A 24,643-nucleotide genomic window follows, 5' to 3' on the forward strand; every position below is an offset into this window, starting at 1 on the left:
GTTATCAGTCCAGTATTAAAATGGCACCGTACGAGGCTTTGTATGGTCGGAAATGTAAAACACCATTATATTGGACTGAACTCAGTGAGAAAAAGATATTTGGAGTTGATTTGGTTCGAGAAACTGAAGAAAAAGTAAAGGTGATTCGAGATAATTTGAAAGCAGCTTCTGATCGACAAAAATCATATGCCGATCTTAAAAGTAAGGAGATAGAATTTCAGGTTGGCGATAAAGTATTCTTGAAAGTATCACCTTGGAAAAAAGTCCTTCGGTTTGGTCGTAAAGGTAAATTGAGCCCACGGTTCATCGGCCCATATGAGATTACTAAACGGATTGGACCTGTTGCATACCGGTTAGCTTTGCCGCCAGAACTTGATAGAATTCATAATGTTTTTCATGTATCCATGTTAAGGCGGTATCGGTCAGATCCTTCACATGTTATTTATCCGACAGAGGTTGAGATTCAGCCCGATATGACTTACAGTGAAGAACCAATCAAAATTTTGGCACGGGAGACAAAAGAATTAAGAAACAAAAAGATACATCTAGTGAAAGTTCTTTGGCAACGACATGGAATCGAAGAGGCTACTTGGGAACCGGAGGAAACAATGAGGAAACAATATCCACACCTCTTTACCGGTAAGATTTTCGAGGACGAAAATCCTTAAGGGGAGAGAGTTGTAATGACCCATTTTCAGTAAATCGGAATAGTGGTTTCGTAACCACAAATCCGAGTTAGAAAGAAAATTTATTTTGATATTGTGATATGGTCTATATTATGATAGGAAGGTTGCATGAAAATTTTGATAATAAAACTTTATTGATTATATGGTAAAATTTATTTAAATAGATTAAATAAAAAAATACATTTCGGACTTTGTTCCTAAGAATCGATTTGTAAATATTTGTTATAAATATTTACTAAGTTAGTTGTGTGTCTAATTATGTTTTGACTAGGAGAATTTGATGTAATTAGAAGTAATTAGGAAAAGGGATTAGATTGAAATAAGTATGAAAGTTTAATTATAAATTAAAAAAGTTAAAAGGACCAAATAGGCAATTATGCCTTTTTCTAAAATTGAGTGACATAACAAATGAAATATCTAAGATATTTTTTAATTTAAGTTATATATATTATATTATGTTATTTAATTAATAAGTAAGTTATTATATTATATTATTATAATATTATATTATTATTATATACATAAAACAAAAGAAAAGAAATGAAAAGAAAGAAATGAATACAATTGAAACGGAACAGGGAGAAACAGGGAGAAAGAAAGAAAGAAAAGTAAAGAAGAAATTAGGGATTTTAAGGTTCAATTTCAAATTGGTAAGTCAAATTAAGTCCCTTTCTTGAAATCTTTGAGTTTTATGATTCTAGATCAAAATACTAGCAAGTATATGTTGAAATTCGAAAGTTAGTAGAATTTTTTATGTAGTTTATATTGAATTAGTGGATGAATTAGAGGTTGAGTTGATGGAAATTCAAACTAGGATTGGGAAAAGATTAAATTGAGAAATAAGTTATAAGTTTAATGTAAAATTATAAGAAATTCAAATTAAGGTTTATTAGTGAAAATTTGAGAGTTAAGTCAAGTTGTAAGTAGAATTTAAGTAAAAATAATGTATAGATTGTGATAGAAATGGAAACAATTTTAGTTATGAATTAAATTGAAATATTAGCTAAGGTAAGAAATTATGAAATTATTATATCATATATGTTTATTCTTATTAAATCATATAGGAAAGTTATTTGATTGTTTTTCTAATATATAAATGTTATGTGTTTTATATGAAATTGAAGAAAAGGAAAGAGAAGGCTAAGGAGTGAAGGAAGATATCATCTCAACCTTTTGTTGTAAGTACTACAAGCTTATTTTTTTAAAATTTATTTTATTTAAATGCTTATATTATAGTATAGAATTATTTGGAAATAAAATAAAATAAAGTAAAATAAAAGATTATGGAATTATGAAGTTTGTAAAGAAAATTATAGATGGAAAGTATGTAGTGGTATATTGATTGAACATTAAGTAAATATTGTGACAAAAGTGTATATATGTGAAAATGGTGTGATAATTGTGAATTGTGAAATGTGCACTAAATTGTAATGATGGAGAAATGAGAAATCTTTTTCAAATAATTCTATAAAGTATTTAATTGAATGAGATTCAGTTTTAATGCCCAAGTAGATGGAATTTAGAACTACCGGGATATTAGTGGCATGCCATTAAGGAACTTTAGCGCTCTCGATTATTAGCACATTGGTGCTCTCGACTACTAGCACGTTGGTGCTCTCGATTATTAGCACGTCGATGTTTCTCTGCTTAGCACATCTGTGCTCTCTCAGTATAGCACTTTAGTGCTCTGCTCATTAGTGCATATCAATGCACCTCAGTATTTGTTCAGTATATCCAGTGTGTTCTATAAAATCTACTTTGGGCTAAGATTATGATTTGTGGAAAAGCGAATCATTAAAATGCTAAGGTAAGTTTTATGAAGCTTATACGCACGTAAATACGTAATAATGTAATGAGTTTGACATATTTTGTTTAGATTTATTTATTTGTTTATTCTTGTAGTGCTTACTAAGCCTTCACTGCTTAACGCGTTTAATTTTAACGCGTAGGTACAATTTGAGTCGAAGAGGTAAAGTCGGAAAGAAGATCCTCATCTCATCACATCTTCAAGAGCTTGAAGTAGGTACCATATTTTGAATTAAAATGGCATGTACATAGACAATCGGTTATGCTTCCATGTGTTAGGAATTAAAATGTAAACTCTTGGACTTCTATCTATTTTAGGTATTTTACGTATTTTGATATAAATATATATATATATAAAATGAATTAGTAAAACTATATGTATCTTTGCAAATATGGTTGGTAAGTTATAATGCTATGTATAAATGTTTTGTTTAAACAATATCTAGCCATAATTGTTTTGGCACCAAATGTAATAGTCTTATACCGGGTCTGTATGGTTAGATCAGGTATAGGGTTGTTACACTTTTTCTTGACCATTTTGCAACAAGCACCAATGTTGTTTTCTTGTGCAACTTCTTCAAAAATTGTAACTGCTAAGTCACATCTGTGATAAGTTCCAACAACGAACCTGGTACCTTTAACAGAAAGATTATCAAAGCCTTTATCTTCAATTTTATCTTCAACTTTGGTTATCTTCTCAATTGTTTTTTATTTGCACACTTGACTAAGGAGCTTATTGTTCACATGTCCCTATCTTTTGTGTCAACTATATGATTCATCCATTGAACTGGTATAGGCTCTCAAGGCCATAAAATTCCAATCCAGTATAGAGCTTCTATTATTCATTGGGATTGTCACAACTTCCTGTCCTAAGGAATCACATATAGTGCAATATTTTTCTTCGAAAACAACAGTGTATTTCTTCTCAATCAATTGACCAATGCTAAGGAGATTATGATCTATCTTAGGAACTAAAAGCACATCTGTAATTAATTTAGCACCTGTAGGAGTGCTGATTATAATATCTCATTTTCCTACTACTTCAATGTACTGTCCATTTCCAACTCTAAATTGTGAAATGCAACTTTTGTCAATTTGCTTGAAGATGCTTTCATCTGAAGTCATGTGGTTTGTGCATCCACTGTCAATAAGCCAATTCTTTCTTAGTTTGCTGGAAGGCTCGCATAGTGCCACGAACTGAGCTTCACAAGAGGTAGCGAGCTTGGCTTCGCAAGAGGCAGTGAACATCAGTTCTTCTTGATCTACTTTGGTTGTCTGTGCCTGAGCATTTCATTGTTGTTATGCGTGCCCATTATCCTTACACACCCTCTCCAAATGCCCAAATTGTTTGCAACTTCTATATTGAATATTTGGCCTGAACCAACAATACCTTTCCAGGTGATTTTTTTTTTACAGTGAAAGCATGGTGGATTTTTCTTCTTGCCACCATCTCTCCAACTATCATTTTCTTCTCTGTCCAATCCTTTTCTTTATTGTTTGAGGAGCTCGTATCATCTCTATTTCTGGCTTGAAAAGCTCCTTCAGTATGTCCTTCTTCTCTACTTTCCCTTATCTGTTCTAGGGCATACAGAGCATTAATTAGCTCTGAGAGTGAAATGGTCGATAGATGCCTTGAATCTTCCAATGAGGATATCTTTGATTCATATCTCTTAGGAAGTGTGGTAATCACCTTCTCAACTACTCGACTATCAAGGAACTGATCACCTAATAGTCTTATCTAGTTCACCACTGCCATGATTCGATCTGAATATTGCTTCACCGTCTCAATTTCCTTCATCTTAAGGTTTTCAAAATCTCATCTGAGATTTATCATCTGCTATTTCCTTGTTTTCTGTTATCCCTAGAACTCCTCCTTAAGTTTATCCCAAGCTTGTTTGAGAGTTTCACAGGTCATGATTCTTGTGAATATCACGTCTGAAACACCATTTTGTAGGCAAGACATCGCCTTATGTTCTTTGGCACATTCCTCACTGTGTTGTTTCATTTAAGCAAGAGTAGGACTTGGCCTCAACACTAGTGGTTCCATTTCAGTATTTACAACCTCCCAAAGATCAAAGGCTTGAAGATAGGTTTTCATTTTTACTACCCAGATGTGGTAGCTTTCACCTGTAAAAACAGGGGGTGGTGGTGGTGTAAAGTTTACTGAAGACATTTTTATGGAAAACAGGCCTCAAAGATAAATGGCTCTTGATACCAATTGTTGGATTTTTGAAGAAGGAGAGGTTGAAACAGAAGTTAAAGATGAAGAATGGAGAAGTTAATTTTTGGTGAATTGTTTCATTAAAAATTGATACATAGTTTACATGGAAAAATCATCCTTAAATAAGTTTAAAATTGTAATAAAATATTACAACTTGGCTTAATCTAGTGACTAGATTCATGTGACTTTCTTTTTCATTTGTTGGTTTCTATCTAATCGCCTGCCAAAATGATTAATCAAAATTTATCACAGTTTTAGTGCAAGTTGGCAAGTTGGCAACTTGCAAAGTGAAGAGCTCGCAGGTGAGCTCTCATGCTTGGTTAGCTTGCAAATGAGCTCTCAGGCTTTGGTGAGCTCGCAGTGTTGATGAGCTCGCACATTTGGTGAGCTCGTATATTTTGGTGAACTCGTAGTTCTTGGTGAGCTCGCAATTCGCAGTTGGCACTTCGCAGTTTGCAGGTGAGCTCGCATCTTTTGGTGAGCTTGCAGTTCGTAGTTAGCATGGATGGTCATTTTGCAACAGATCCAACCTTTTACGAGTTACTCATATAACGATCCAACCTTTCAAAATGATTATAAAAGAAACTACCCTTCACAAAAATTCAAATTGATTTTATTCACTTTTTCACTTGCTCTATCCTTTTTTTTTTACTTTCCACTCAACCATTTACACAGTTGTATATTTAGAAAACAAGAGCAAAGAAAATGGAGTAACTCATACGGGGAGCCTGAAGTTTGGAAGACAATGATAATGTCTCTTTTAAAGCTGATTTGGCAAGTAAGGAAGATTTAAGTTTGTTTTTTTATTATTATTATTATTATTATTATTATTATTATTATTATTATTATTATTATTATTATTATTATGGTTTCGTGGTCAAATAATATATGAGACTATGAATCAACATGTCTGCTGTACAACTCAGGCCTATATAGCTATGTTCTTACTTACCTTAAATGTGGAGGACAATTGAATGCCATAGTCCATCTATGTACTTTGCCAGTCAATAATCAAAAAAGGGTTTACTTATGAAGGTGGCTCAAGTAATCAAGTTCAGCTGCCTATGGACTGCTAAATTGGAAGGGACAAAAGAGATTAGAAATTTGCTCTCTAGCTAACAGACAAATGGACCCCAATTGCATGTGCAATCTGTACAAAGATTAATGGAAAGGAGATTAAAGCAATGGGAATACTTAAACTGCCTTTCTTTTTTTTTTTTTTGTGCCATCTTATCAAATGATAGACATCCTAATTGAACAAATAATACAATAACTTGAAGGTTCTAAACCACCAAATAATTAAAGGAAACACATTTCTTCGACTTTATATCCTGTCGTTAAGTCCATATTATGAAGGTCAATTAGCCATCTTTTTTTGCTAGTTTAGTTGACGATTTTGCAGTATGATCACCTAGTAATGTTTACAACATACTGAAACACTACGTCAATTAAATTAGTTTAAACTTTAAAAGTCTCTTGTTGTTAATGGAGGCTGCCATGGTATACATAAACAAGTTTTTGCAACCTTCTAAAGGCTCACGATGTAACTTAAAAGTGACTTCCTTTTTGCCCTTTTGAAGTCTTTTTCTGGGGCGAAAAGTGTTCGGTATCAGCCTAGAAAAGATCAAGAAATTTGCTGCTTGAGGTTGATTAGATGTGTATCTTTAAAAGGTGAGCTACTTACTAATCATTCACATCAAGAAGGCAATAATAAAAGTAGGTCCGCTATCCATTCAATCCAAAGTAAAAGGGACTGAAAGTTTGGATGATTTGATATGAAGAAGCTGCCAAAAGTAATTTCTCCATTATCTGAGCTAATCCAAGTAGATGCACTAGGGTGGTAACCAGTGCCATGACCTGATAATTCATATATTCTGTTACAAAAATGTAGGAGAGAATAAGAATACGGATTACGACTTTGACAATAAACTCAACCACCAAATTGTATAGAATAGCTTATTTATGTTTTTAGAACATTATAAACTAAGTATTTAGCTTGCTGATAAACTCGAACTTCACAAGTCAACCACATTTAACATATATATCTTACAGGTATATTTTTAATTCTAGCTCATATCGTCTAGTTTTAAATTTCTAAAACTCTTTTGATGACATAAGTACATGGTTGTGGAAGAAAGAGCAAGAAAGACATAATTCATGTAAAAGGGAAAAAAAACATGGATTCTCCCATGAAATGTTTTCATTACTTTTAAAGGATACTCTCAAGAGCACGTGGAAACGGGATACGTGCTACATGAGGGAAAAACTTACGTACATGCACAATATACAAATATCAAATTGTAATAAAAGCAAGAAGAAGAAAATGTCATCAATTAGTCAGAAAAACCACTCATGGCATGCATGAGGGTATAATTTATAACTGCAACCAATGAAGCAAAGTTGTTCTTTCATCTGATCATGGCTGTTAGAGAGCGAAAAACGACTTCCTCACAAGGAATTGTGAGTCCCATGTCGTGGTTAAACCCAAACTCCTCTTCAGCTCTTTGAAGCAAGCTCTGGAACTCAGGGTGAGTCAACCATGATATTGGAACTACATATCTGCTTCTATGTTCACCAACATAGACAACAAAATGTCCTTTAGGTACATCATCGGGATGCCCTCCTTCATGATCATAACCTTGTTTCTTGCCAAAACTTGAGCACCTTTTAAGAATCTGCTTGATAGCCGCCGTTTGAGTTAATTTGTTTGATTTCTTGATAGCCATATTGCTTTGAACTTGAGAACTTAAGAGAATTGGAAAGAAAGTTGGTGGGGAGAAGGATTAAGGAATAGAGGGTATTTATACATGGGGAAATTAAAAGAGAGGATTTGGCATTTAAAACAATGTCATGTGCTATGTGGGTGAAATGAACAGATATATGCAAGGCATGCAGGGTTTGAAACCCAATGGGGCTTAGCCTACCATGTTGCCTCTCCTATAGACAACGTGGGTCCATATTTTTTTCTTCTCTCTCTTGTTTTTCCTTCTCAAGTTATCCACCATTCGTCTCTTCCCAAATATACCTTATTCTAAGGCTGAGAAAATTCATTACCAAAATATTTTTCTCCCACGGTTTTCCATGTTAACAATGTGACAACTTCTTCTCCCTCCCACACTCCAAAATAGAATAGAAACAAAAAGAATTATCCTTATCATTGTCTTTGACATGATTAAAAAAGTTTTGCTTCTCAAACTTTCCCTTTGGTTTAATCATTACCGAATTCTAGACGTGAATTACGAAAAACAAATATATTCCACTAAAATATAAATCATATATTTAAAATATCTTACCTTATATATACTCATATTCCATATAAATATCTTAACTAACAAAGACCATATATGCCACAGCCTTAGGCTATATAGCTAGTGGATGGAAAGACCTGAAATGATTAGCAGGTTTCATACTACTTCGGTTTAAACCTTTAAATTAAGGACCACTGAAGAGTGTCGCTTTTCATGCGTCGTGGTACAATGTACGTGAAGGAGTCAACTAAATGAAAGATTAATGTAATGGTGGGAATTGAATGCTTGTCGCAGAGTCACGGAATTCCCAAAAGTTTGGTCTGGTCCGTTCTTGAAAGTCGAACTCAAAGGGAAGTGGATTTTGGGTTGTTTATGGACCACATCCAACACACAAAGCGACCAGTTTTTGTCCCACTGAACCCAAAATTTGGCATGTTCGACACTTAGCTTGGCCGGGCTAAATTTGCGCTGCCTAGTGTCTTCCTCTTTATTGCAAATAATAATCAATTGAAAGCTTGGGGTAACAACAAACAAGGGTTAGCCCCACGTAGTGACAGTGTCAGCGAAGTGGGGGAAGCATGGGCGATGGCTTCTCTTCCTAAATTCGCCTAATGTCATCCACATCATATTAAACTTTTTCACTGTTTCCTGCCCTACATTTGACCAACTCGAAGAGCTAATATCACACACCCTAGATTTTATATCCATTACCAACATATTTGCTAGCTGTCTCAATAGTTATAGCTTAGTTGGCAAGTAAATTTATGCATACTCTATCAGACCAACAATTAAAACATCCTAGATTTGTGAGGTGCCCGGGTTAAGGTGTAAGGGTAGCTCAAGCATATGGGGGCAGAAACTTAGTGTTGTGGAGTTTATATATAATTTTCAAACACTTATGCCACTGCCCATGTGATTCTGCCTTTAACACGAACATCTGAAACCACAAGAATCAGATTACAGGATGGAATAATGAAGCAATATTATATAAATCTCCTAAATAAAGCACCATAAATATACCTAGATTTAGCCTTTCATTCGGCTAACATGCAAGATATTTCCCACGTTTCAAGGGCCGGAAGCCGGCTTTCAAAGCTACATGGCAATCTTATCGAATCAGTCTTCTCTAAGTGGCCCTGCTTCCTCGTCATATTCTCTTTCAAGACGCATGTAAGCTAGTAATATGCTTCCAATTTATAACAAAGTTTTGGATTTCTCTATTTCATATGAATCTAAGAGAATTTTGAGTAGGATGCACTATGAGGAAGTAAAAGCATCATGAAAGCCTTTATACTAAAAGTCGGATTATATTTTATCTATTTACTTAAAAAATAAATAAATTAGTCATTGAATATTAGATCAAAGAGCAAACTAATCCTTTTTATTAAAAATGTTGTCCATTTCGACTGTTGAGAACTGACGTGGCTGACAAAATAATTAGACAACCACGTGTACCTCATGCTGATATACAATAACCATTTTTTAATAGTAGAAGTGAATAAAATTTTTAACAGAACTAATTTGCTCTTTTATCTAACATATAAAGACTAACTTATATATTTTTTGAGTAGAGGAGACAAAACACAATCCAACTCTTGGTAAAAAGACCTCAATGATACTTTTACCGATATGAGAACAGGTGTGGTCTCTATCCTCCATGGATTATGTGAATAAAATAGATAAGTTATGCCATCATTTTCACTGAAGGTAAATGTCTTAACAGCTAAACTTCTATGTCTAGCAGATACAAAATAGAAGCCATTTTTTTTCTGTTCTTTGAGTAATTCGGCAACCTATTGGCGAACACATCCTGGATGATGGTATGCATGTGAAGGCCATGTTACTTTTGTCGTCAAAACGCAGACACAATAAAAAGGATGGTTAACGTTGTAAATATACGTAAGGCCATTCATCATCACAATTTTTTTCCACCATGCCAATGACATTTTCAGCTTTGGCTTTTACCCCCACAGCCCCTACCCCATTCAGAAACTTCTCACCTGCACTGCATTCTAGCTTGCTCTTTTTCTTCTCTCTACTCTAATATTTTCCCTTTTAAAATGACAATCTCTAAGTCAGCTATATGTGTTGGCTACCATGGTTAACACCAGGATACATAGATATAGTAATTTAAACACCAGATGTCTATATCAAACAATCTGCCCTATATAAAAAAATGTTTTTATTTCTCTTATTGTATGATAAACAAATGAGAAGTTGACATTAAATCAACTAGAGTTTCATATTAATTTATTTGATTTTGGGTTCATTAGAAGGAATTAGGATAATCATTGGGATGGCCAGGGGGAGATTAAGCTTTTGTTAAATAATATAGCAATAATAGAGCAATAATATCAATTGCACCACTGATGAAATGGAAAAGGATTTACATTCAAATCTTCGAACACCAACTATTCGACAATCCCCTCTTACTCCTATCAAGAAAAATGATGAAGCAATAATGTATTTCGTGCTCTGCGACAGCTCTAATCTCGAAAGACGAATGATTGAGTACTAAAATGAGCTAAGGTCAATGATAATATCTAGCATTATCTGTTTCAGCTTAGCTTCTTATTGGTCAAGCTATCCAAATTTCAAAGACCTTTCAAATCCCTATTTTTTTTTTTCTTTTTCCATCCAAGTCATCTATCTTAAGAAACATATAAAACACAATTTGTCATCCGGTTCCACCCTAAGAACATACATTCATTGTGTTTCTGTATCAGAACAGAGCACTATAATTTTAAGTTCAGATGAAAAGAGACAGCGAGTAAGGTGGGATGTTCGACAAACACAGAGATTTCTCGCCTTTACAGAAAAGATGAAAATTGTGTTCCGAAAGCACAATAATATGCATCCATGCATACTGGCTCAATTTTCGAAAGCACAACAATGGCAATAATTCAAGTTCCATGTTAAACTTTCAAGAGTATCTGTTGCAAACACGCCTATGCAGCATTAGTTGTCCCACCTAATATTTATCTGGCTGGTGATCTAGTCTGTTGTAACTAAGCAACCAGGCAGCGCAGTCCAACAGGCAGTAGAACGAGATAGACAATGAGATCAGATTTCATATGTTTGAAGAACTTAGTGCCATTACTTTGCATTGTTCATTCATGGCCAAAAGCTGCGCTTCTTTCTTGTCAAGAAGTGCTGTCAACCTTACATTCTCTTCCATAAGCTTTTGAACTTCATCCTCTTTCTGCTTTTTCTCACCCTCTAGCTGTGTTGTCTTAGCAACTAGCCTGATACACAATAAAGGGTCTCATGAGCAAGACTACCGACTTAAAGAAGATTGTGCACAGGAAGATAGAGTAATGAGCAAGACTCCCCAGCACATTCACCCTCACATTGAGATACAAAATTCAGTTATGCATGTAGGAAAATAGCGGTTGCTGTCATGCACTTACAATTAAGTTCATGCCTATACTGACATAAGCCCTAAAATTGCACATTATCCAAAACAAAATGGGACACCTCAAATTGGGTTCTTTGGTAAAACAAAGCAGTCAGAATAGGAACCCACCTTTAGAAACACATTATTGATGGTAGAAAAGCAATGAGTACAATCAGAGATCCATGCCATACGTTACCAACAAAGATATGATATGTAAGTCACCAACAAGAGCATTGATGATACATTTTGTATGGTCTGATATGACATATCAAAAGGAACAAAGTTCACATTATTTGCTGGCATGCTGAGAATGGAACAAAAATTTAAGATTCAAGAACAAGCATAATCAAGGGAATCAAAGAACTCAAAGATTATACTGACCTTTCAAAGAGCCTCTCAATAGTTTGAAATTGCTTCTCCGATGAAAGAAGAGTTTCTCTTACACTAATGAGACTGCTAACATAAGATTTCAGAGACTCAAAATCCTGCTTCACACGAGAAAGCTCCTGTTCATTTTCAGCAGCTCGTTGCCGCTGTCTAGAAGTTTCTTCAACCAAGTCCTCAACCCTCTGCCTCATTTCATTAAGAATGTTATTTGTTCCCAGAGCAAAACTTTCCATCTCTTCTAACTTCATAGACATATTCTCAATTTGGAATGCTTTTCTTTTGATTTCTTCCTGGCCCAAAGTTACCTTTTCTTTCTCCATAGCAGTTTCAGATTCAGCCATGATGACCCTCTTAACTAGAACTTCCATAACATCAGTGACCATTTGCACAGACTTAATTAACTCACCAATATACGCTCCATCTTGTTCATCCAGAGAATCTTGTTGTCTACTAATTCCAGTCCAAGTTTCTTCATCTACACAGTCAAATGAAGCGAGATCAGCGCTCCTTGACCATCCAGACAACGGTGTACCTTCCTTATCCACAAGCCCTACCCCTTCTAATAGTTTGATGCCACATGACTTATGGGCTAAATCAGGAACAGCCATCACTCTTGCTTTTGATTTCAAGTAAGCCAACAAAGTTGCAGTAGTCTTTACCCTACGCCAAAGAACATCTACCTCCTTTGATTCCTCCTCCGGACCCTGTAAGCAAGCCTTTACCTCCATAATTTTGTCTTGTAAAAAATCTACCTGGCATTGGTGTTTTTCCATCTCCTGGTTCCACATTTCATGTGTTTCACTTAGCTGAGACTGCAAAGTTGACAAGTCAAGAGCCTCCTCGGCTGCCATGTCCTTCCCTAAGTTAAGATAAAATAGGCATGAGGACATGAATTTTAATAGCATAACAACGCAATCACAATACAAACAACAAAGATGCAAATAGAACACATAATTGCCATAAATGTTCTCTCCAATTGGAACCATTTCATTCATAATATGCCAGTTAAAGCTAGTATGAGAACTTCTTATATCCATCATGATAATATGCTCAGACAACATAATGTATTCCGAACCCGGCATGAAAAAAAAAAAAAAAACAGGTGATCAGATTCAAGCTAGCATCACTGTCTTGTACCATCAAAAACATTTCCTAATTCCTACCAATATTCTTCAATAGTGAAAATAATACCACACACTACACTTAATTTCACAGAATTCTTCAATATTCTTTAATTTTTTTTTCTAAACCTTTTTCCCTTGAAAGGTAACAAATTTGCCAACACCATTTCCATGATCAAAGCAGAAAAGAAAAAGACCAAAAATAATTTCGAAGATCTGAACCAACAAAGCCCTAGCAAACCATAGTGACATGAAAATAAACCAGAAAACTAACAAATATAACTCTATTCCAATTACCCATTTGCAGATCGAACATACCAAACAGAAAGATGAAGACAAAAACCAATTTTAACCCATTGACGGAAACGATAAAAAATAAGATTTGCAACCAGAAATATAACCCAAAAAATTCAAAATTGGAAGGGAAAATTTATCACATTTTCTTCTGAAAATAAAAGAAAAATGGAAGGCAATAAAAGACAAACCCAAGAAGATTTTTATTTCTCCTTTTGGCATTGCAAAGAGCTTGAGAGAGAAACTTAGGAATATGGTGGAGTTGACTGCAGAAGATAATTCCAGGAGACTGGGGAAGTGCTTTTGATATCGCTGATCGTCTTCGTTCCAGAAGAACAGTTTTGTTTTTCTTTTCTTTTTTTATTTTATTTTTTTCTCTTTTATGATGGGTTACGACTAAATTACCAAAAAAACAATGGGTTAGGACTAAATTAAAAAAAAAATGTTTGCTTTTTTTAAAACGTTTCCACATAAACGTGTTTTTAGGTGTAAATCAGAAAAGTGATCCTATGTGGACGCATTTTATACAGCCAATAAAGCGCTTCCAACAGGACACATGTTCGCCTAGTTACCTAAAAACGCTTCCAGCTAAAAGTGTTTCCCTCTCCAATGGCTAATTAAATAGTTGTTCCTCTAATTCGTTTTGATGGCAATCACATTTCTATCAACCAATTGCAAATGTTAATAATATTTTTTAATATATTTCAATGTTTAATTATTCTATTTCATTGTTATATTTGAAATTAATATCTTGTATTTTTTTTACATAAATGGGAGGAAGATCAAATTTTGGAGTGTTATTTTCGTAATCTATCGGCTCCTCTATCACCCTTAATCGAATCATACTTGAGGGAAATCAGTTTTTCGCATGTGGCCCTTGTAGGTCAGAGGTGTAAGTTGGACCCGACACTCGTAAGCCCGTTGGTCGAAAGGTGGATACCCGAGACGCATACATTCCATCTTCCATACGGCGAGTGTAATATCACTCTGGAGGACGTGCAGTTGCAATGAGGGATACCGATGGATAGGCCGGTAGTCACTGGGTCAGTTCACACGGTCGATTGGAGAGTCGCATGAAATAAAATTTTGGGTTTGGTTACGAACACGATTTATGGAGGTCGTATCAAAATGAGTTGGTTAAGAAGAAACTTGAGGGGCATGATGAGGATTCAACTGAAGTTGAAAGAGAACGACACACTCGGGCGTACATCTTTCAGATCATGGAGGGTATCCTGATGCCGAATAAGTCACGAAATCTCGTCCATCTAAGGTGGCTACTTAAACTCGTCAACTTTAGAGAAGCAAATGAACTCAGTTGGGGGTCTGCCTTGTTGGCGACTTTGTATCGGGAGATGTGTCGAGCGACGCAACCACGAAAAATTAAAATTGGTGGTTGCATTCTACTACTATAGTCATGGGCACGGTATCGTCTGTCATTTTTACATCCTCGAGCGAACTACCCGTATACATTCTCACTCGTAACAAAGTAAAATTCATTAAATGATATATTTACCATAATGAAATTAATTAAAATTTTAATTATTACGCTAATAAGTTATTTCAATAGATAGAATTATGATTCGAGTTACGCGGGATTACCAAATGAGCTTTGAGATATATGGCTTCTGTTGAACCAATAATCAGAAATAGATGTATGTATTTATTTAAATTTGAATATGATAATATTAACGTAGTCGATTTGAGATTTAGTAGTACGCAAATATCACTAAATTTTTTATTATTTTAATATAGTTTGAATGGACACTATACGAGGATCTGGCAGTTAAAGAATGCATCCCTGAGGAATTCCTGTGAATTTGAACACCTGGCACATGAAGGTGCCATCGGTAGTGTACGCTACCATCGAGATACACCAGTCAAATAGAGTGTTGTGACAATTCGAGTTTCGACAATCAATTCCTGTGGCACTTAAAGCCTCGATGATGTGCATACTACAGACTTGTGGGGTTGGACAGATGAGAATTGGTCTATATTCCACGTGCAATACATCAACATGTGGGATAATATGTACGAATTCTTAACTACTCGCGAGGCCATTATTGCTCCAAAATTAGCCTGCAATCCAGATTACATGTCATGGTTTAGGATCCATAGCAAGCCATACTTGTACGGGGAAGGGGCCACGACGAGCCCCTATACATCCAAGGATTGGCGGGGCAGGTCCATCATCAACACCTATGCAAGAAACGACACCGATCGTAGCACCACCAATGGTCGCACCACCTACTGGTCAGTATGTACCATCTTATTTTGATGCGTATACTAACCCTTTCATCCTCACACAAGCACCATATATTCAACCACATTTTCTCGCTTCTACTTCTATGTCAAGTTTTGTTTTCGAACCTCATTCCCCGATGTATTACACGCCTATGCCATCTACATTTCCAACAATGATGATACCGACGACGAGTATAGGTCGTCTATGTATCAGGCACTGACCAAAAGTCTAGTCGCTATGCTATCAGTGTATGGGACACAACATAGTTGTACTCATATGGCATTTATGTTGCAACCACCTCCGAGATCATTGTTCTACCAAAGTGGTTCATCTTTCCAACCACCTATTCTTAGACCAGAGGATACATAATGGCAACCAATGAGCAACCCATCGTAATCGAAGGCGAAGAAGATAAGAGGTCAAGGTCAGTACCCCAACAGGAGGTTGAACCAAGAAGGAATTTTGGAGCGCAACCATCAACCAACCCTATGTGGCACAGATTTTGATTGGCATTTGCACTGATTTACTTTATCATTGTGCTCGTCATGTTAACATTTAAATAAATATAAAACATTTATATTATATCAATGATGTATATTATTTTGTTTTTAAATGAATATCATTTTTTCATTTTAGTTAGTATTTGTTATCATTTCACAAATTTAAATCAAGACTATACGAAGATACTGGATTACAATAAAATTGATGTTAACGATGTGTTGTACTTGTATTGTCCCTTCAATATAGACATGACGGTATTGAATGTCCTAGGTTCCTACACCACCCGCATAACCTTGGTTGGTTGGACATCTCCCGAATATCCATTTTGTCACGTATTAAAGTTAACTTCAATTGATCTTGTGGTTTGCGACGCAATATCTATCGGGTAACAACTTAAATGGAGCGCTTGATATAAATGGTCACTTACGTTCATTCGAGATTGGTGGCAATACGTGTCTCTAAATGTTGTACATATTTTCTAATTTATACACTTCGTCCACAAAGCTAATGGGATCCAAACACTGATTGCTACATGTTGTAATTCTATGAGCATATGAGAAATGAAGTACGTCAAATCTCTCGTAGTCGCAATTCTTCAGTCTCGGGTGTACACGGTATACTCCCCCGACAATACCTTGGTTTGGCTTGTTGAATTTTGTTAGTCGAAACCATAGTTATTTGCATGAATGTCACACTGGATGCATACAGTTTGCTTGTGTTATGGTATTTCTAATTTTTTCAGTACATATTGACTCCATACGTAGCTTCCCTGGATCTGCCCAACATAAATCGCCACTCGCTTCAGAAAAAGTTCAGTCAAACGGAAGTATGTCTCTTTTACAATTGAGGTAATCGGCAAATGACATGTTCCCTTCAAAATAAAATTGATGCATTCTGCCAGGTTTGTCATCATATGGCCATATTGTAGACCCCCGTCATAGGATTTGTCCATTGGTCGAAGGGTATGTTAGAGAGATAGCTAGCACTCGTACCGTTAATTGTCTATAAGTTTTCTAACATTTCATGGAAACGGTCTTTCACGAGCTCGTACCATGTCTAAAGAAGTGAATAGTGGCGATTACATAGTACAGAATTTTAAAGAATCTTTAATAGTGGCAATTACATACCCATGTTGGTCACCTGTGCTCACTCAACTGTGGAGAAATAGTATTCGTGGTAGTTTGATGCAACATGCTTTAGACAATACTATGGTGTGTGCAGTTCCAGAGGCTTCTTGTCGTTCAATTGCAGTCAATATTCAAGGTCTCCGAGCTGAGATGATGTAAATATTAGGTTAGGGGCAAACATGCCTCTTCAACCGAGATAGGAAGAAATTTTAATCGTCTACTGACTCTCCAAGCGTGATTGCAAAGGCAATAGGCAAGATTTTTCGATTGTCATCCTATGCGACAACCAACAACAATCGATGAGTATATCTCCCGTACATAAAAGTACCATCGATCTGTACTAATGGCTTGCAGTACTAGAATGCCTCTCGACATTTCTTGAAAGTCCAGAACAAACATTTGAACATCCGATATCTATGGAGCAATCGATTGTTGTAGTATGCATACCCTGTTTCCAAATCAGTTACGCAACCTGGGACGTACGTCTCCAAGACCCAACACCACTGCCATACCTCATTATATGACGCGTCTCACACACTGTGCATCTTTTCCAATCCCTTTTACTTTACAATCCACGCCTTGCAGTACGAAAGTGTGTAATCAAACTGGGTACGAATATTTGCAATTAGAATTGGTACAGCAATCCTGGGACTCACTTTCACCGTAGGCAATATAATGTTTGCGATCATGTCAGAATCCAATTTTGGATGATTCCACGAAATACTTACAACCACATGAATACATTAAACTAAGCAATTAAAAAATGATGTAATATATACTGGTATTGATACAATACCCGTTGCAACATACGTATGTGGAGCGATAAACTTTTTTATCGTTTAAAACTCTGCCTTCTTCTTAACAAAAGCCATGATTTTCCATGCATATCCACGGTCTCGTATTGCGCAATTTACCTTGAAATTTTCTAGTCAGAATTTAGCCATATAGAATTTTACCCCGTTCTTGATGTTGTATCCTTCACTATAGCGATAAAATCATCTTTAGTGGAAAACTCCTTCCTCACTTCTAAATCTCCCGAATTCAATGAGGAACTCGCGTGGCCCAGCCTCCTACGTGGTAGTTCTACAAACTCCAACTCATTCTCTACTGATAGGTTCATATTATATATGTAGGCTAGTGGTGAGTACGCCCTGAACCGTGGATCTTCTTCAGTATCTTCGCTGTGATCTTCACATCCTTCACCATCTTCTGGTTTAATTGGAACAGGCGATGATTTAGAAAATAATACAATTTCTAAACCATCGGCACCGGGCTCCCAAATTGGATCGGCATCGGATTCACTGTCGTATTTATTCTCAGACCCACTCACATGTGTCAGGTTAGATGTCCCGTCGCCAGTGGACATCGTAGGGAGTACATCATCTCTCCTCCTATAGTTGTCAAAACGTCCAAAATCATTTGTTCATAGCCAACCACCAAAAGTTTATGCCATTCCCATATAAGAGTTCCTAGCATTAAACATCAGCTAATCGAAGTTCAAGTCAATACCAGTAACTGAGTGTCGTACATGGGTCGTGTATTCTACCCTACCACCCCAACCCGACTATTCGGTGTTCTGCTTGTCGCGGTTGAAACCGAGGGTGGAAACAGATGGGTGTCTTCCCATGGATGATTTTAGGATATCATAATAGAAAGTTCCTAACAAAGTGGTGAACCCATCACACAACTATGTCATTGGACTATCGACATGTTCTTTCATTTTGGCATCTCGAACATGAACAGATGTCGAAGCCTAAGTGCCTTGGTCTAGCTTCGAAAACTAGGCATATAACTCAAGAAATGGTGATTCACTGTCCAGATGCGCCTACACCATCGCCTCCAACCCCCTCGCACCTCTGATATCGAAAATGTCATATCTAACGGGGTCGTCCGAAGCACAAAATTGGTATTTAAGGAATGATACTCTCAGCTGGTTGGAACCGACGATTTTCTGCCTAATTCTTGTTCGTAGTTCTTGCAATTGTATGTTATGGTTAAAAGTCAGTCTCATTGTGTTCTCTGATAAGAAAACGACCCTATTCTCGATGTCACGCATTTTATCATCGTGATAAATAATAGCATTAATCCGTCCACTTATTTTCAACCAAATAATCTGTTAGGAGACATTCGAAACAAAAACATCATGCAAAAAGTGAATGCTGCAACTAAAAATGAACAACAAAAACTAATGCATATTTTTACCCAAATTACGTCATTGCTCCAACTTATAAGCACTCCACAAACTTCTCTTCATCTTATCTCCTTAACAACTTTTTATTGGCTCGTAAATGGCTTATGCCATTTGAGCTTGAAACATGTTTTATTTATAGGGACGAACTAAAAGTTCATTCTGAAAATTTTCTCCCCTTGTGGGGGTTGAAATTTGCATAAGGAAAACGCTCGAAGTAGGATACATTGTCAGCAAAAGTACTGAAAGCATGTCCAGCTGGAAGCAGTTTCAGCTGACATGGTAATTAAAAAGCTTCCAGCTGGACGCACTTCTAGTACTTTTACTAACAGTGCATCCTGCTTGTAGCGTTTTCCATCTACAAATTTCAACCCCTACTTGGGATAGAAAACCCATCATATATCCCGAGATATATTTTCGGAACCCATCCCGTCAACACTAATGCACTGTCGTAAATAATTTACTAAAATATCATATCAAACTAGTATTAAAAATGTGCATTTAAAACTAATATTTCATTCCAAACGAGCACTCCGAGTATAGATGAAAATATGATGTTTTTAAATTTCGAATGTAATTATTTAAAACCCTAAACAACCCTATCTTAAAAACTTTAAACCTTAAAATAGAAAACCCTAACCCTAATAAAAAACCCTAATGCTAGAAGACGCACCTAGAAAACGCTTCCAATTGGAAGCTTTTTCGGATCACCTGTCAGAAAATGCGTCCACCTAGGAGCGTTTTCCTAACAACATACTGAAAATGCGTCTACGTGGAAGCGCTTTCAGTTAAAAACACTACCTAGAAGCATTTTTCTAATTTACACCTGAAAGCACGTCTATTGGAAGTGTTTTCAAAAAAACGGCCTATTCCTATAATTATTCCAAAACACAGCCTAATCAGGTAAATTAAAAAAAAAACAGCATTTTTTGGTAATTTAGTCATGGGTTACTTTGTCCTCTTTACGATAGTAGTTTTTTAGCCGGTAAATATAATAGCAATGCTCAGAAATATTTTACCATTTTACTATTCTTTCACAAAATACAACTGATATTAGATTAGAATTAAATTGATAAAATAATTAAATATTGTGGGTTAAATTTATTAAATTAATATTAAATTGATATAATGCTTAAATTTTAAGAATTAAATTTATTATTATACTAATAAAATATGCATAGACAAAAAATATTTGTTCTTTTGACACAATACTTAAAAAGTTTCAGCACATTTGAATTCAGGTCCTCCTATATCGACAACAATGTTTATTCCAATCAAACAATATTTAACTATTGTAATAAATACATAATAAATAGACTTTTTTCTTATGTTATTACATTAATAACCAAACAAGTCATACAGAAATTAATTTTGTGAATAAAGTACCGAAGCTCTACTTAGTTGTCTCTCATGTGTTTATGTATATATTTACAAGCTCAAAATTATTCACAGGTGTTGAAAACTTTATAGTTGTTTTCTATGTATAAGATTTAACCACAGACGAAGTTGAGATGAGGCCAGAAAGCAGGCCAACCAGGAGGGCACTGTTATATGTGCTTGGTTCACTCTGTTTCACATTGTCTCGAGTATCAGAATAGGAATCATTCAAAGAAGGGCCGCCAACAAGTGCTCCAACAGCTATATTTGGATTCGGGTCATCTGAATAAAGCCATTTGAACCCGTCTTGGCAGCTGGTGTCGGCATTCACCGGAATTGAAGATCCCCTATGGTGTACATACAAGGGGTACCTACTGCCATAACCAACAAGATAGCTCATCTTCATGGGATTTTCTCCCAGCACATAATCTGCCTGGAAAATGCACATACATACACACATTATTTAAATCTAAAGTTGCATCCGTTCGTGAACCGTTCATATAACGTTCGTTTATGTTCGTTTATTAAGCTAATAAACGAGTATGAATAAAAATTTTATGTTCGTTTAATAAACGAACGAACACGAACAGAGGTCTGATCTGTTCGTTTATATTCACAAACAAGCTCGTTTATTGACTTGTTTATTAGCTCGTTTATGACTCGTTTATTTATTAATAATATTTTATTATAAAAATTCCATTAATATATATTAATAAATTTATCTTGGTTTGTATTTTTTTCATTTATAATATAATTATTAATATTTATATTTAACTATTTTATATCTAAACAATATATGTGTTTGTATGTATGTATGTATGTATGTATTTATTGCTTGTTTGTTTGTTTATTGTTTATTAACATTATTCGTGAACATGTTCAATTAAATGTTCATGAATATGTTCGTTTAATGTTCGTGAACATGTTCGATTAAGTTAAATGAACAAGTTCGTGAATATTAAACAAACGAACATGAACACACATAATTTTAAATAAACGAACATAAACAAAAATTTGAAATTCTTAACAAACATAAACTGAATACGAATAAGCTTAAAAATAAACAAACAAACATGAACAGAGGCTTGTTCGTTCAAGCTCAGTTCATTTATAGCACTACACATATCAATCATCCGGCACAATGTTTCCTTTGCCACCAAGTTTCGGTTTACCTGGGAAATAGCGAAGTTGCGAAGATCATCTGGCTTGTATGAATTCCCACTGCAATATAGTGTTTCGGTTTGCGAAGTGAGCATGTAATCGCTGTAAAGTACGGCTAGGAATGCAGAAGCCACTGCATGCTGCAATGGGTTCCATTCTGTGATCCATATCAAGCCACCTGCAATGAAGGAATACTATAAAGATAGGCTGCTGTAAACATACTACCAGAGTTTAAACATGTACACATTAGTAATAGCTATGGAAGGAGACCTAAAAGCTTATGATGAAGAGAATTGGTTGCAAGCATGGAACCTTTGCCTTGATGGGTTTAAAATGATTATCAAAAATATATAGGAAAGTTACCATCTGTTCTTCTTGATGTGGCAGTTGGTGAATCTGGTAGAAGACCACACATGACTAGCTCAGCTGTTTTCCTATACATTTGGAGATCTAAGTTCTCGACGGTCGGCATGTCTTTGGCACGGAAGAAGATTATCCTGGAGAGTAGGACCTGTAACAAACATAGACAAATATAAGATGATGGTGTTACCATAACCAATTTTTGCATCATGATTTATACCTGAGTTCCAGCAAGCTTGTCATCCCAGCTGAACCAAGTTGTAATCTCCATATTGGCAAAACGTTGCCCGTTTGTTACGTATCTCAAGTACGAATCGTCTCGTGTAGCATGATAGAGCCATGAAGCAGCCCACAGCAGTTCATCTCCATATCCTGTGGAATTGTAGAATCCCTGCACTTGAGGAATACTGATGCTGTAAGAAGCTCTATAAGTATCAGCAAAAGTGAAGAGTTGCCTAGCATGCGTAAGGAGCGAACTCGAATAATCAGGGTCGTTTTCCTTGAAAACCAAAGAAGCCGATGCCAGAGCAGCAGCTGTTTCCGCCACCACTTCAGTTCCGGGGAAAGATGTATTAACTTGTGTTACAGGCCTTCTTTCTGTCATGGTTTCAGGTCTTTCCCAACATTTGTGGTCCAATCCCGGATCCCCCACCTTTAACCGCACAAAAATACATATTATGTATCAGTTGGATGCCAAATTGCGTATGAGAAATAAATTACCTGGAAATAAAGCACGTTCTCAGAAGGATGTGAATTGATAAGGTAATCTGTGATCCACCTAAGAGAATTATATGCATATCCCAGTTGCTTCACAGCATTCATTTGATCACCATACTCAAGAATCGACCATGAAAGCACTGTGGCAGTGAATGCCATTGGGAACCCAAATTTTATTGCATCCCCAGCATCATACATTCCTTTTGATAAATCCAAATTCTCTTCACTCCCATCTTGCAGCCCCGAGTCTCCTCTCCAAGGAATCCTATTATCCACTAACTTGCCAGCTGCAAAAAGGCAAAAACAAAAATACACTTAAGTGCCAAGAAGGTGAAAAAGAGAACAAGTTGATCAAATGAGGATACATTTTTGTACGTCAAAGAATTGAAGAGCTAGTTCAAGAGCATCGGCATATTTCTTGTTGATGGGGTGAGCTTCATTGTTCTTGGAAAAATGCAAGTACTTTAAAATCGTGAGTGCAGCTGCTGTTACTACAAGAGCTCCGATTACTAAAACCAGCAAACACCAGATAGAGGAGCCCCTGTCCATGGGGTTCGAAGTTTCGGCCTGCTTCCCTCCCATTTCAGCCTCTGAAATCCGCTTCATCTGCTTAGGCAAAGCTCTATTATTTCACCCAACAAAAAAGACATGGAAACGAATATTCGGCACAGAGAAAGTAATCCAAGTCGGTCCAGAGCTCTAAAAAGGAAACAAAAGGGAGCTTTGAGGGGTGATGACACGACTGAATGAAGACAAAGTTGGAGTACGTTGATTCTTGTTCTACTACTTATACTAGGTAGAGAAATGCTTGATAAATTCGATACATGAAAAGCGGCTGAGTGAGATACGCCATCGGATGGGTGAGGTTAGAGTCGAAATGGAGCATCAGGATGTAGCCGAAAGGATGATACGGTTTTAGAGAAACGGACAACGTGGCAGGTGGGGAAGCAGGAGGACAAGGGCGGACCGTCGACTTGTCGTTTGCTTCAAAAGAAGATAGGGGAGAAGACGATCTTCTGTGCAACAAAAATTCCATCTCACGACGTCGTCAGCTTGGATAAAATAGAAAACGGAATCATTGGTGGAATTGTTCCATGAGGATACAAACATTGTGAAATTGGATATGGTAATAACGGGATTTTAATATCAATTGTCAGATTTTGATATGAATTGTGAAATGTGTATTTAAATTCAAAATGTAATTCCAGCAATGAGGTAACAATAAAAATAAGATTCCAATATCATATTCAAAATGAAATATGATATTCATTTTATGAGATTATTAAAAATATGTAAAATTGTAATTTTATTTAATAAAATCAAGGATAAATTTTGATTCATCATATTAAAAATAATTGAAGGACTTACTAATAAATACTTAAAATTTTATTTGAATGTAATTAAAATTAATTATAATTCATCATATTCATCTCTTAATAACAATACTGAAGTTTTAACATGAGGTTCTAAAAATCTTGAAAAGAAATGAAGATAGTTCTTTTCTTGTTTTTATTACTATTGGTGCAATTCAACTTTATTAGCAGAATAAATATTTTATTACTTTGTTTAAACTTAGTTTATATGATTATGAATTTTGAGAAATTTATGAATTGTTTTAAAGTTTAAACTCTTTTAATCCTTGCTTGGACAAGTAATTTTTAAAATATAGTTCTAATTATTATTCATTGAAAGTGTTAAATTTGATGGGGCAATAACTTTAAAATAAAGTTCTAATATTCATATTATTGATAAGCTTCTTTGAAGATAAGATATCGACTTTGAAAAAATTGTTTAAGATACACTTCAATTA

The 24,643-nt window shown here is 35.6% G+C and overlaps 3 protein-coding genes across 5 annotated transcripts; all 3 read right to left on the reverse strand.

The window, feature by feature from the left end:
- Positions 1-6,873: 6,873 nt before the first annotated feature.
- LOC105803725 (protein SMALL AUXIN UP-REGULATED RNA 12) lies at positions 6,874-7,556 on the reverse strand. Its single transcript, XM_012636111.2, has one exon. It carries the CDS (start codon positions 7,437-7,439, stop codon positions 7,122-7,124), a length of 318 nt encoding a protein of 105 aa, XP_012491565.1. The 5' UTR covers positions 7,440-7,556; the 3' UTR covers positions 6,874-7,121.
- A 3,056-nt stretch (positions 7,557-10,612) lies between these two features.
- LOC105803724 (uncharacterized) lies at positions 10,613-13,535 on the reverse strand. Of its 3 annotated transcripts, none has more exons than XM_012636109.2 (3): positions 13,352-13,535; positions 11,740-12,604; positions 10,613-11,206 (listed from the first exon to the last, which is right to left on the reverse strand). In XM_012636109.2, the coding sequence occupies exons 1-3, from the start codon at positions 13,380-13,382 to the stop codon at positions 11,032-11,034; spliced, it is 1,071 nt and encodes a 356-aa protein (XP_012491563.1). In that variant the 5' UTR covers positions 13,383-13,535; the 3' UTR covers positions 10,613-11,031. The 3 variants fall into 3 exon arrangements, with proteins under 3 accessions (XP_012491563.1, XP_052480288.1, XP_012491564.1); XM_052624328.1 differs by having other exon boundaries at positions 11,740-12,599; positions 13,352-13,528; XM_012636110.2 differs by lacking the exon at positions 13,352-13,535 and adding an exon at positions 13,185-13,332.
- A 7,052-nt stretch (positions 13,536-20,587) lies between these two features.
- Positions 20,588-23,667, reverse strand: LOC105803723 (endoglucanase 2). The gene is made up of 6 exons (XM_012636107.2): positions 23,199-23,667; positions 22,837-23,120; positions 22,337-22,768; positions 22,120-22,267; positions 21,768-21,934; positions 20,588-21,028 (listed from the first exon to the last, which is right to left on the reverse strand). The coding sequence occupies exons 1-6, from the start codon at positions 23,437-23,439 to the stop codon at positions 20,696-20,698; spliced, it is 1,605 nt and encodes a 534-aa protein (XP_012491561.1). The 5' UTR covers positions 23,440-23,667; the 3' UTR covers positions 20,588-20,695.
- Positions 23,668-24,643: the final 976 nt, after the last annotated feature.

Source organism: Gossypium raimondii, chromosome 11 (assembly GCF_025698545.1).
Source record: "Gossypium raimondii isolate GPD5lz chromosome 11, ASM2569854v1, whole genome shotgun sequence".
In the NCBI taxonomy this organism is placed as follows: Eukaryota; Viridiplantae; Streptophyta; class Magnoliopsida; order Malvales; family Malvaceae; genus Gossypium; species Gossypium raimondii.

Bases quoted from the DNA above. Each gene is read 5' to 3' on its own strand.
- LOC105803725 (XM_012636111.2), bottom strand. From the start codon at position 7,439: ATGGCTATCAAGAAATCAAACAAATTAACTCAAACGGCGGCTATCAAG.
- LOC105803724 (XM_012636109.2), bottom strand. From the start codon at position 13,382: ATGCCAAAAGGAGAAATAAAAATCTTCTTGG. The intron at 12,605-13,351 runs GTTTGTCTTTTA...ATCTTAACTTAG, and splicing joins AGAAATAAAAATCTTCTTGG to GGAAGGACATGGCAGCCGAG. The intron at 11,207-11,739 runs GTCAGTATAATC...ATTGTGTATCAG, and splicing joins ATTGAGAGGCTCTTTGAAAG to GCTAGTTGCTAAGACAACAC.
- LOC105803723 (XM_012636107.2), bottom strand. From the start codon at position 23,439: ATGAAGCGGATTTCAGAGGCTGAAATGGGAGGGAAGCAGGCCGAAACT. The intron at 23,121-23,198 runs GTATCCTCATTT...GCCTTTTTGCAG, and splicing joins ATTCTTTGACGTACAAAAAT to CTGGCAAGTTAGTGGATAAT. The intron at 21,029-21,767 runs GTAAACCGAAAC...TGCATTTTCCAG, and splicing joins GCAACTTCGCTATTTCCCAG to GCAGATTATGTGCTGGGAGA.